The following is a 13,348-nucleotide window of genomic DNA, read 5'->3' as shown; positions in this document are numbered from 1 at the left end:
CAGTATATAGACCATGACATGAGCCCCTGACGTGCCAGAGCCGTGAGTGATTATAGGTGGAGAAAGCCACTGCCAAAACAAACAACTTTGAGTAATCCCGAAAGTCCAAGCAGCAACTGTGAACTGAGCTAAGAAACCACGTGGTCTCATACCACATGTTCCTTTGTTCGTTGCCGCCCAAATTTAAGGGTTTTTTTGGCTAACAGTGACATCCTCCGCCTGGCGTGTGACCATGTACTAGATTGTTAAACTTCCTTGAAGTGACATGTCACATGATGAATGATTTGGCAGTGACTCACCCCGCCCCTGGTGACTCACTCAACCAAGAAGTAGCCTGCTTGTGACTTGATTTACATGGATGCTGAACAACTCAACAACTCCATATTGTGAGCCTAGGCCTAATTACAAATACCGTACTCAAGAACTTCGGTCCTGGATATGACGATGGTACTGTTCCTCACATAACTGACCAATCAGCTAACACTACAGAGCCAGCAGATGACGTTGCGCAGTCTGCTTACATGTGTGCATGATTTAGTATCGCCCTAAATCCTCCACTACAAAACGTATTACAAAACATTTTACAAAACGGTGATATTTCACAATCTCATACCTCAAGTGAGATTCCGTGAATATGATTGGCTGATACGCGTCACGTGACCGTGAGGTATTCGCAAGTTTGCCCGCTCCAGCCGGTCGACTTTTTGTCATGTCTCCCGGTGTGACATTCGGCATGTTACACTCCGTGGCGGGCAATATTTATATAATATGCGTAGAGTGTGTCGTTTCTCGTGGCAAAATTGACAATCATACGATACTGCCAAATACACATTTCATGAGCTTTTCTGTCGGGTTTTGATCGCATATATATATAGTAATAGTATAGTTTGAATCATCGAATGCAATAAGCACTGAGAATGAGAAAAATACTTGGAATATATCATGCATTTCTGATAGTGCTACCGATGAGAGAGAAATAAGCTACTAATACAGTTTAAAACGTCAGTCAAACCATTAAAAAAGCTTGTGTGCGTATACAACGAGGAAATAAGACCCGAAAAAATGTTGGGAATTCAACAGACCAAAAACCTTAGACATGTTAGTCCTAATACCCGAGAAAACTTGGGGCGAAGACGCACAATAAGATTGTTTTCCTCAGCTTGTAATTGCGATGGAATCCTCAGCATGGCTATATCTCTAACATACAATTAGAAAGCTTCTAAGAAATTGTATACAGCCGCAGAACGCTGTAGAGATATCGACATTTCATGAACTGTAAAACGTAGACCGTAACCCCTTTCTTTGATGGAAGAGGATATGTACACATCATGCTGTGTATGCAACAGACAGTAGTTTTATGTTCACAGTGTTTTATATTAATATTCATTATGCTCATTATAAAGCCCCGCCTCCCATTTGATGCTACCTGCTGTGAATCCTAGCAACATTTTCTTTTGAATACACAACATGATGTGTATCCAATGTACAGGCACGCGCATTGTCTAGAGTACACAGCAGACTTCACTGGCTGGAGGAAACTGTTTTGGTCATATGGCATACATGTCATCGAAAAACCGGGGCTTCGGCGTGTGTGTTTCCACCATGCTTGCAGTGGTACTTGACACGCGTACTTCAAGTGCTGTGGAATTTTCCCTTCATTTTTTAAGATTCTTTCTTGTTTGTCGATGGTTCTAGATTGCCGTATTGCAAAGGCAACGTTGTGTTGCTCCTGATACCGAAAGAGAGTTGTTTGGAAGGCGGGAAAGGATAAGAATTTGGCCCCAACTTGAAGGGAAGCTGGGAGTTCTTCCACCACCACCGCCACCGCCTTTTTACTCTCCAGCTGACGTCATTGATGACGCTGTTATGTTAATTCGCCTCTTCTGTGCATACAACAAACTTGTTCCTGCGTACACAGCAGTCTGCTGTTTACATAGCCACTTCGTTTGATTGACAATTATGGAAATACACTTTTTCTTATCCTCCATTTTCCTGCTATTTTTTTACATTATCTTCTAAAATTCTTGAAACCTGCTTAGAATTGTTTCAGGCTGTTGCAGTGGGGACACTCACTGAATCAGTCTGCAACGAATTTTGTTGTAGTGTGCTTCAGAAATATCCAGAATTGAAAACGTCTAGCTAAGTTGTAAATTTGTTGTTCATAATGCAAACATACCAGAAGTTCATTCATTCATTTGGCGAAAGTCCAATCTAACCACTTATGATTACTGCCTCGCGACTAACTTAAGGAGGTCGCCCACATTAGTGTAAGGGTTCAATCTGCTGCTGTAGCAATGATGAACATGGAGCCACTTTTATAACTAAAGACCCTCAAACAAAAAGTCATTGATTTCGGGAAAAGAAGTTCAAATCAAGCAGACATTGTGATAATACATAAAGAATGGTCATAAGTTTTTGGCATGATTCAAAACGCGGACCTGACGGACCTTAAACTTACCCTTCACTCTGTCCGTTACCGACACAAATCCAGGGAAGTATACAACTTTTGACCAAACCACACCTTCGCCAAACCACTTCCTCACATCGACCAGCCGGTACCGCCTCGTCCGCCTCCTGTAAGAGCGTATAAATCTCCGTCTTGTTGATGACACTTCGATGCTTGGCCTCGACCGCGTGGGTTCTAGGTCCTGGTTGCGACCTCCGAGTAACTTTCTTTGGAGGGGCTGCGTTGAGTTCACCAGGTGGGCGCGGTGAAGCCGAGGAGGCTCGAAATACTTGGGTCGTCTGGCACTAGGACTTGGCCGCGTGAGCTCTTGGTACTGTTTATCACCACCAGGTACCTTTCTCAGGCGTTTGCGATGAGGTCTACCAGTGAAAAAATTGGGTTGATTTCTTGGGACAGATCGTGTCCTCCGACGACCAAATATTCTACTTCTAATCCCTTCACCACCTTTCTTGGCATCAGTCGAGCGTTTCCCTCTTGAAACTCTCCTCACCGTCGGGGGGATATGGACACATATTTGCATATTATATTTGAAATCCGCCGTGAAGAATTTTCCAGATTTCGTGCTGTCGAACCCGCCAAAGGTCACGACTGGTTCCCTCGCGACTCTGAGCCTTCTGTACACGTGTGTCCTTGACCTCTGCCTGTAAAGTCGAAGCTTCGGACCTTCCATTGGTTCGGCATCGGGTACTGTAAAGATCGGAAACCGACGAGAAAAATAAACATGTACTAAAGGAATAATACGCCTACTCCTTTAAACTAGTGAAACCCTGCTGTGCGAAATCTTTCTCAGATTTCTTTTCTGTTCGCGTATATGGAATGAAATGGTCCGTGGACTCTTGGCTTGACTCAAAAAGATATCAGTTCAACTTAACATAATTTCAGTTCAACTGAAACGGGCGCATGTGACCGCATCGGATCGCCATGTTATTGATGATGCGTTTTAGAAAAGGGATGACTTACAATTTTGCCTCGCGAAGTGGACTTGCCAAGCCTGCGGAGAGAAGAAGGTGGCCAGTTGGATTATCTGATTGACTTATGCAGCTGCCAATGCAAACTCCCGACTCAGGCGTTCGACACCTAACTTTTTTCCAGAGCCGGGACTACATTGTAGCCGCTAGTTTGTTAAGTAAGTGAAATGAAATCGACGCGGGCGTTTACAACATTTTGATTTTCACTCATCATATGGAACGTTCTCTTGAATTATTCGACAGGTATTTGATACGGTGTATTTATTCTTATCGACAGAACGTCGACGGACAGAAAAACTGTTTGCAGAGGATTCGACACAGTAATACAGTATTATAGTGATGACCTCTGAGCGTGTGTGTCAGACTCTGCAAGAGTTTAGAAGCCCCAAGAAAATGAAAAAAATCTCTCATTCCCTATTAACCCTTTGAATGGAACATCTTGCTATTGCTTTTTCAAGTTGAGCATGGACAAAGAGGGTTGTCCTGTCCCCGGCCCTGAGATAAGAGAAGTCGTGTGAGAGGAAACATCTCGGTTGGATCTCCTCAGAAAATATGTTCAAAAACAATATGATGGAGTTCCACTGATTAGAGAAGGAAAGGGTTATGCACAGTACTGTATTTCCCTCTTTGTTCCAAGGTAGGACTAGTTTACAATTACAATTGTACCCAACATGCCCAAAGAATTGTGAAAAATATCCATAAATGTCATTCCATTCACAATTGCACCCAAAAACATGGGCAAACTACCCAATTTTGAGGTAATGTACACTTGTATCCAAAACTACCAAAAACTGTAAATTATCAAAAGTTTTGGCGAGGTATACCCCCCAAAAAAAATTATAGGGTAAGCACTCTAATGTTAGAATCATTCTAACATTAGAGGGGATATTGGGGGGGGGGGGGGGGGGGACGGACGTATTCCCTCTCACGCCAATCCGAGTCGTCACCACATGACGATTGTGACGAGGTCGAGCAAGTGGTAGGGTGAATATCGGCCAAAATAGTTCTCCTCATAATAATCTTGCATTTCGATATTTGTGCAATTTTTCTCCATACAGCGTCTTTATAAAGTTCAAATAGTTGATCAAGAATGTTTGTAGCGGATGTTTTCGTTTGGATCGCATTATTCAAAAAGGCTTTTGAATCGAGGTCAAGAGAAATAGTTTTTGGCGCCAACGTCGTCACCAATGGCGGATTTGCACTGGAGTTCGAGGTGCGTGTGTGTGTGCGTAGAATTCATCGAGCGCGTAGGTAAAAGTAAAGAACCGACAGGGTAATTGCTATAAAAGGATACTATAATTATAAAACAACTGTGTACTGGCAGTAGTTTAAATGTATGTGTAATCCACTGTAATGTTGGCTAAATGATTTTTAAAAAATTACGATTGGCAAAAGAAAGGGTTTTTTTTAAAGTTAGTCCCCTCCAGCGGTTCGATCGCATGTCACACCGACTGTTTAAAAGTACGCCCTTAAAGTATGTGTTATCCACTGTCAAGTTGGCAAAGTAATTGAATATTTCTTCAATCAGGGGCAAAATTTCTTATTCATTAGCAAATGATTTCATCTAACTTACTCACCTCCAGTGGTTCGAAACCATGCTCAAAATCCGCCGTGCAGGACGATGTAAAGGCACTCAATTGGCACACTCCAAGCTTCCTATCGAAATTAAAGGAATGGCACCTATCGTTGACGCCACACGCAATGCAACAATCCTGGAAACTTCGCGTTTTCCATTCCTTAAAAAAGGGACCAAGAATCCGGATTTTCCTTTGATTGACCTTGGAAGCGGCAAAGCTAATTTCTCTTATCTCAAGAAATTCCGTAGTTTCATATTTTCCGAATCCGAATGCAACCAAAACGTAAACGGAATTCAGCAAAAAGAAATGTACGCACGTCTTTCGCTTCATATTAAAGCGTCTTGACAAATAAACGTTTCATACACTACGGAGTGCAGAGTAGCCCACACTGACGCATCGAAAACGGGAAAAGCGAATATCTCGTACTTGCTAATTTTAATGAATATCGGTAGTTCGCTATTTTTGCATCGTCAATATAAAAACGGGTAAAAGTCGCTATGATAATTTTTGTGCAGCATTATATCCATGCATTCACAGAATTCAGTTTAGATTTGTATTAATGTAACCCTGATGCATCATATATTTCTGTGAATGCTCGACTTTCATTGATATAAGACAGTTTCTAAATATTCAAGCCAAACTCTATTTGATATAAATGCACATGGTCGTTCGATGCCATTCTGAATAACGTTGTTTTCGTTTGGTCGCTGGGCGACACCAGGTTATCCCAAATTTATGGCGCCATGTCCTTGTCCAGGGGTTGGCCATGTTCTGAATTAATGAAACGGTCTTACATCCATGGGATTAGAATACTAGTCTGTAATGTATACATAAACATATTTTCGTTTCGAAATACCAGGAAACCTTATATTCTCCAAAGCAGACATAATATTCAAGTATATTAAGACCACGCTACTAATACAATGTAGTACTATCACTTCGCCGGAGTCTGGCAACCTCACTAACAATGGCGATAAATACAGAGGGATTTACTATTAATCAAAACATCAGTAATGCCATTATGTTTTGATCCAAGTTTTTACAAGTTTTCCTAATCTAGCTTTTATCGGATCAGAAACCAAGTCTTAATCCGTGATTACGACATATACTTAGTTTTCAGCATTGTTGTCGGTTTCCAATAGCTAAATTGTTGAGGATTCTAAAACACTTAGTTACAATTTTTACCTCTTATTTTTGTGATGGATCATGTATTAACCCCATCTTGCCCACATAGACAACCATCACATCTTAAGGTCGGTGTAGAATGTATCCACAGCAGATCCCCGATCGATAATGCTTAAAGGCCTACGCCGTACGTTAAATACATGAAATTTGTAATTGAATTGGATAATTTCCCATTACGTACCGAGTATAAATTTCAGCACTTCCGTTGTGTAGACAGATATACGAACACTACAAATATCAAGTTTCAGCAAGTTCGTGTGCATGATAACTGTACTACAGCAAGGTTAACAACTGCATTACTATTTCCTGGACCACGAGTATAACCAACGGCGTACCACTTTAAAATAGATCAATTTCGAGGTGTCTTACATTAGAAATTGATACCAAACCTGGTGGAATCTCACCTAACGCCGCTGAGTGGAGCTGTTATTTCTCCCAAAACCTTGGCAGCCGCCTCGGTATTGGCCTTCATTTTAGCTCCATTCCTCGCCGTGTTTAGCGAGACAGCCAGTACCCCAGTTCGGTATAAATTCATTGAGCCACCCTATCTTTTTTGACAAGGGATCGCGTCGAAAACAAATTATTTGTTAAATTCAAATTAACTAACAAATTATTTGTTAAGTTCAAAAACGTCACAGCGGTGAAAAGCTAAGACTTTGTAAGTATTTTTTTTCAAGCATTTATGTTTTTTTGTCAGTACACGATCACTGATAAGATTCGAAGTGGCTATGTCCACAGCAGACGCTGTGTACGCAGGAACAAGTTGGTTGCATGCACAGCATAGGCGAATTAATAAACCGCGTCATCAATGACGTCAGCGGGAGAAAAAATGGCGGTGGCGGTGTCGGTGGAAGAACTCCCCGCTTCCCTTCATGTTGGGGCAAATTCTCATCCATTCCCTGCCCCCAAGTAAATCTAAGGCGTATGGAGCCCCGGTTTTTGGATGGCATGTGTGCCATATGACCATAACAGTTTTCTCTAGCCAGCGAAGTCTGCTGTGTACTCTAGACAATGCGCGTGCCTGTACATTGTATACACCACATGTTGTGTATTCAAGAGAAAATGTTGCTAGCTTTATAACGAGCCTAATGAATAGTAATATAAAACGCTGTGAACTTAAAACTACTGTCTGTTGCATACACAGCATGCTGTGTATATATCCTCTTCCAATATGATTCGCCATTCAATTACACGATATTGTTGTCAATCGGAAAGTGGCGGCGAATTCCGGCTGGCTGAATCTTCCTACAGTTTTTTCTGAAGCGAGCGCTGGCAGGGATATCCCGCAACGCGGCCCACTTTCAACTCGGCCATTGTCTCATCTTCCCTGCCAATTTATGCATTGTAGAAGTATCATTGTGGTTGAAAGGGGAGGGCAACAAGGGGTGCTAGAGTCACACTGCTGCCTCGGATATTTCTAGAGGCGGCCATAACGGGGGGGGGGGACTTTACAAAAAGGCAAGGTCAGTCATATTCGCCTTGGGAGGGATTCGAAAGTACTTCTCCACGGAGTTGCTGCCTTGGTTAGGGTGGTAGGCGGCCCTGGCGGGCAGGGACTCGACGTTTATGTAGAAGGACTCCCCTGGTTTGAACCAGACAAAAGGGAGATTGTGACATCCGTTCGAGTTTCTTGGCGTCAGGTACAGCTCTATGTCAGTCTGAAAGAAAAGGAGTTACAGTACAGGGCCATATAGATCTTTAACACCCACAGGACCAATATGATTCGAGAGCGAAATACGCGATTCAATGTAGCAAATAGCAGTCATATCGGCTAACCAACCTCATCGGTAGGCTATGTTTGCAAAAGGCGATAAAGATCGACAAAATGCAATGACACAATTTTTATAATCCAAGTTGCGTCAAAGGCCGCTCCACAAATCGGTAAATGTATCAATTAAATGTCCTGGAAATGCTGTAGACATCTTCTGTGGATTCCTCCGAACCAAGAAATGTGTGGATTATGGTGCCTGTTACGCAAGAAAGATTGGTCTCGCCGGGAACTGGAACAATACCTTGAATCGTGTGCCGGAAGCCGATATTTGAGGCGGCCCATGACACCGTCCACCGCACTGTGCAGTGCCACCTACACTTGAGAGGGTGTATTGGGGGACGAGATTGGTGGGCGTGGGCCCGCTGATCGCGAATCAAAACAATAAAAACCGAAGGACACACTGCTTCCAGACGTTCGAGGTCGGCCAAAAAAATATGCATCCCCTCTAGAGATTTTTCAGAGAAATGACAAACCCACTAATTGCAAGTTTTTGAGTTTGTAAAAAACCTCTTGGGGTTTTTCCCTTCCCTGAAAAACCTGTGCTTATTTGTGTTGTCCGAAAAAACCCTTGAAGAGCTCACAAATCTTAATTTATTTTTAAGAGTGTACTATCTTATACGCTGGTAAATTTGATTGACATCTCATTGAAGATTGCAATTTTCTACCCGAGTGTATAATGATGGCCAACCTCTGATTTTCAACCCACCTGTCGTCCTACTTGATTCCAATCAACTCTGGAAAGGTTATAAACGAGGCAGGTGACGAGTTGGCCAAGGTCGCGCCCACTGGTGGCTATGATCGCAACCATGACACCTTTCAACGCAGAGATACTTGCTGGAATAGAAATAAGGGATCGATGGTTAGTTTGTACACACAATTTTCCGATCCACCCTATTGTGCGCATGCGTACGCTAGAGCGCTCTAACCTACGCCACCTGCCTTCGCATGCAAAGAGATCGTCAGTCGGGTGTATGTAGTTAATCGCGAGGTGTCTTTGTTCTACACTGTTAGACTTTTAAAAATTGATGATTCGAAATCCCCTTTCCAACCTCGAGATATATTCATGATGAATATTAGCGTCTCAAGCCATTCGCTAATGGATACCTCAGCAATGACGTCACGCTTACCGTCCGGTGGTTTGAACGAAATTCGCATTAGAAACCTGTGTCGATGTTTGTGGAATGTGACGGCAAGATCACGTGGTGCTCCAGGCCACTCGGAAGCCCTCGGCAGGGCACTCGGGTTCTGGCATCCTAAACAAGAAATATGGAACGAAACAAACTGATTATCAAGGAAAGGTAGATGTGACAGGGCTCAAAGAGTTCCCACCATCAACGAATTCCTTATTGCCTAAGTTTAAGGTATCGCTAGCTGTAGGCTTGAAGCTTAACACAACAAGATAACAATATGGTAGGACTATTACATTGGTGGACTTCTATTCCTTTTACGCCGACACCGAAGCCTAGAAAAAAACTTGAAAAAATACAGTGTAGTTATGTTAACTGCTATTTTAAAAGGGACAACGTGGGTGTAGGATTTACCTGACGAGAAGCAAAATACCCCCTGCTTGCCATCATACGCCGCCACCTGTAGAATCACATTACAACTGATCTCGAAAAACGATTTTTGCTAGGGTTGTGAGGCAGCCTTGGACATGGCTTGTGAAACTCAGGTAGGCCTTTGGATACATGCAGTTCTATAGTGCATTGGTTATTACAGTTCAATGGTTTTTCAATTATCCTGTTAATTTGGAGATGTCACGGTCCTGCTGGAAACCATTTTTGGATGAAAAAAAACACAATATATCATGCCTAAGTTGTCCCGTTAATATAACAATATATTTGTTGCGGTTACAGAAGTTCCTTCGCTGTCCCAACCAGCCTAAGCTGATGCAGTCCACGATGAATTTACCTTGTCCATAGTTGATGACCCTGCAAGGCTGGTAACCGGCTGAGCGTGTCTGAAAAGTCAAAAGTATCATCAAAGAAATGCACTCCACCAGAAAAGTTTGAACATTTAGGAGGCATGCAGTTGATGCGATTTTCAAGCATTTCAGGCATCAAATAGGATTGCGTTGACGTGCGAACCTTACCTCCCCCCCCCCCCCCCCGATCCGCGCCTGTTTCTGCTGGGACAAAGAATTGTTATCGACTAATATATCACTAGAAACAATTTTGGTCAAATAATCTATAAGGGCTACTTTGGAAGCGTTTTGGTCATCACCATAGATTGTTAGAAGGAAAATCCCGATTCCCATTTGTCATATCCTGCAAATTCCGCTTCCAGACGGTACCTTCGTCGCAATTTTCCCGAGGAAATGTTCCTCTATCCCGAATCCCTATAGTCATTTTCGGGCAATCCCGGCGACCCGAAAAAGAATATTTCCTCCCTCGTGTGGGTGTAAGCCATTGCTGTACATGTATATACCGTGCATACATTTGTATATAAGGATGGGATACTGAGACTTGTAAAACCTCTTGGGCATGCATTTACCACGGTTACAGATTGTGCCCACCTTAAATCTGCAATATCCACAAGTAATAGGGTACCCTTTAATCGACAGAATCAACGACGTCAAAAAAAATCCGAACAAAATCCACGTCGAATGCATGTTGAAGGCATACGTGCGTCTTCAGCTCCACTAAATGAATTCTTTCTAACAGTAATTGGCTAACGATATTCATTATATTAACAGATACAAGATACAACTTCCTGGGTTAGACAGTAATTGGGCCAAAGTTTCAATAAGTGGGGTCGTTGCCAACAACTGGGGCAACGCTGTTGAAGACAAAAGAAGAACATCTAAATTTAAATTCAGATAAATTTGGAGATTCTTTTGGAAGGTGGTCTTGATAACGCAATTTATCCTGAATTGTGTCATTTATGTAGGCCAAGGTATGTTTTAGTTACCTGCGGGTTAAAATATCATCTTTGAAGATATATGGGATTGACTCTTTAGTCAGGCAGGTCATGTCCTCTAAGAAAATCGTTTTCGAAAGGTGATATCGCGTCCGGTCGGTCCGAACTGCTAAATTTTCGCGAGTGTCATATAGGCCTATATATGTTTTCGGAGATTTTGAGAATAATTTGGTTTTGATGTCCAACCATGGGTGTTAAACCTGGCCAAATTACTATACAATATAATGACGTTGAATTGATTAAGACTCGTGCTCGTATCCGCGCGATATGTATTGAACGTGGGTTGTGGCGGGGTTACGACCAAGGGACCCCCCCCCCCCCCATTGGATCACGCATAGGATCCTTGAAATACGGGCCATCGTTACGTTAAGGCAACGATAATTCTTTGAAGGACTCCAAACCACAGTTTTTCCATTTTTATTGAATAATGTTTTCCTTCCCCAGGACCGGCCAGCTCGGCAAACTGGAAGGCCTGCCCAATTATCGGCAATCTGGGGAATTGCTTCTCCAGTGTGATCCTTCAAAAGAGAAACTAGAAACATTAAAAATCCCATTTCAGTGTTTGGTTTGAGGTGTTTTGAAATAGAAATTAGTACCTCGCTGTCCGTATTAGTACCTCCCTGTCCAAATTGGTACCTCACGGTCCGTATTGGTACCTCGCTGTCCGTATTGGTATCTCCTTGTCCGTATCGGAATCTCACTATTCGTTTTGGAACGTCACTGTCCGTATTGGTACCTCGCTGTCCATATTGGTAAGCCACTGTCCAAATTGGTACCACCCTGTCCAAATTGGTACCTCACTGTCCATATCGGTACGTCACTGTCCATATTGGTACCTCACTATCCGTTTTGAAACGTCACTGTCCGTATTGGTACGTCACTGTCCGTATTTGTACGTCACTGTCCGTATTGGTACGTCACTGTCCGTATTGGTACGTCACTGTCCGTATTGGTACGTCACTGTCCGTATTGGTACCTAGCTGTCGGTATTGGTATCTCCCTGTCCATATTGGTACCTCGCTATCCCCATATTGGTACGTCACTGTCCAAATTGGTACCTCCCTGTCCGTATTGGTACCTCACTATCCGTTTTGGAACGTCACTGCCCAAATTGGTACCTCCCTGTCCAAATTGGTACCTCATAGTCCATATTGGAACGTCACTGTCCAAATTGGTACCTCCCTGTCCGTATTGGTACCTCACTATCCGTTTTGGAACGTCACTGTCCGTATTGGTATCTCACTGTCCATATTGGTACCTGGCTGTCCGTATTGGTACCTAGCTGTCCGTATTGGTACCTCACTATCCGTTTTGTAACGTCACTGTCCAAATTGGTACCTCCCTGTCCAAATTGGTACCTCATTGTCCATATTGGAACGTCACTGTCCATATTGGTACGTCACTGTCCAAATTGGTACCTCCCTGTCCGTATTGGTACCTCACTATCCGTTTTGGAACGTCACTGTCCATATTAGTACCTCGCTGTCCGTATTGGTATCTCACTGTCCGTATTGGTATCTCACTGTCCGTATTGGTATCTCACTATCCGTATTGGTACCTCACTATATGTTTTGGAACGTCACTGTCCATATTGGTACCTCGCTGTCCATATCGGTACGTCACTTTCCATATTAGTACCTCGCTGTCCGTATTGGTACCTCACTGTCCATATTGGTATCTCACTGTCCGTATTGGTACCTCACTATCCGTTTTGGAACGTCACTGCCCGTTTTGGAACGTCACTGTCCGTACTGGTACGTCACTGTCCGTATTGGTGCGTAACTGTCCTTATTGGTACCTCACTATCCGTTTTGGAACGTCACTGTCCTTATTGGTACCTCACTATCCGTTTTGGAAAGTCACTGTCCGTAGTGGTATCTCACTGTCCGTATTGGTACCTCACTATCCGTTTTGGAACGTCACTGTCCGTATTGGTACCTCGCTGTCCGTATTGGAACGTCACTGTCCGTATTGGTGCGTCACTGTCCTTATTGGTACCTCACTATCCGTTTTGGAACGTCACTGTCTGTATTGGTATCTCGCTGTCCGTATTCGTCACCCAGTACATCAGGCATCACGACAGCCTCATAACCGTTGCCAAGAAGAAAAACTGAGGTGGTTCGGCCAGTGGAGGGTAGCCGCCATCCAAAGAGAATTTGGATGGATGACGTGACGCATTGGACTGGAAGAAAGACCAGTGGCCTGATCCGCCTCGCCGAGAACAGAACCGTGTGGTGTCGCATCATTAACAGCTTAGGGTCGCCCCAATGGCCGCATGGCTGCTGGACATGATGATGATGATGATGATGATGATGTCCGTATTAGTACCTCACTGTTCGTATTGGTACCTCACTGTCCATTTTGTGGTATGTCAGGTATGCCACACGTGCACACGAACCCAAGGGGTTGTATAATCAATGAAAGCTGTTGGTACAGTGAAAAAGATGATTTCCAGGTGCAA

The 13,348-nt window shown here is 43.3% G+C and overlaps 1 protein-coding gene across 1 annotated transcript; it reads right to left on the bottom strand.

The window, feature by feature from the left end:
• Positions 1-6,720: 6,720 nt before the first annotated feature.
• Positions 6,721-10,613, bottom strand: LOC135502373 (uncharacterized). The gene is made up of 5 exons (XM_064795160.1): positions 10,484-10,613; positions 9,880-9,928; positions 9,096-9,221; positions 8,675-8,802; positions 6,721-7,855 (listed from the first exon to the last, which is right to left on the bottom strand). Exons 1-5 carry the CDS (start codon positions 10,577-10,579, stop codon positions 7,646-7,648), a joined length of 609 nt encoding a protein of 202 aa, XP_064651230.1. The 5' UTR covers positions 10,580-10,613; the 3' UTR covers positions 6,721-7,645.
• Positions 10,614-13,348: the final 2,735 nt, after the last annotated feature.

This window comes from Lineus longissimus, chromosome 18, assembly GCF_910592395.1.
Source record: "Lineus longissimus chromosome 18, tnLinLong1.2, whole genome shotgun sequence".
In the NCBI taxonomy this organism is placed as follows: domain Eukaryota; kingdom Metazoa; phylum Nemertea; class Pilidiophora; order Heteronemertea; family Lineidae; genus Lineus; species Lineus longissimus.
The sequence above is the reverse complement of the archived record's forward strand: the minus strand, read 5'-3'. Positions and strand labels throughout refer to the sequence as shown.

What these genes read in the sequence shown, in the direction of transcription:
- LOC135502373 (XM_064795160.1), bottom strand. Translation starts at nt 10,579, where the DNA reads ATGCATTCGACGTGGATTTTGTTCGGATTTTTTTTGACGTCGTTGATT. An exon ending in GTGGATATTGCAGATTTAAG is followed by an intron (nt 9,929 to 10,483) that starts GTGGGCACAATC and finishes TTGACTTTTCAG; the next exon opens with ACACGCTCAGCCGGTTACCA. An exon ending in GGTCATCAACTATGGACAAG is followed by an intron (nt 9,222 to 9,879) that starts GTAAATTCATCG and finishes TTTCTTGTTTAG; the next exon opens with GATGCCAGAACCCGAGTGCC.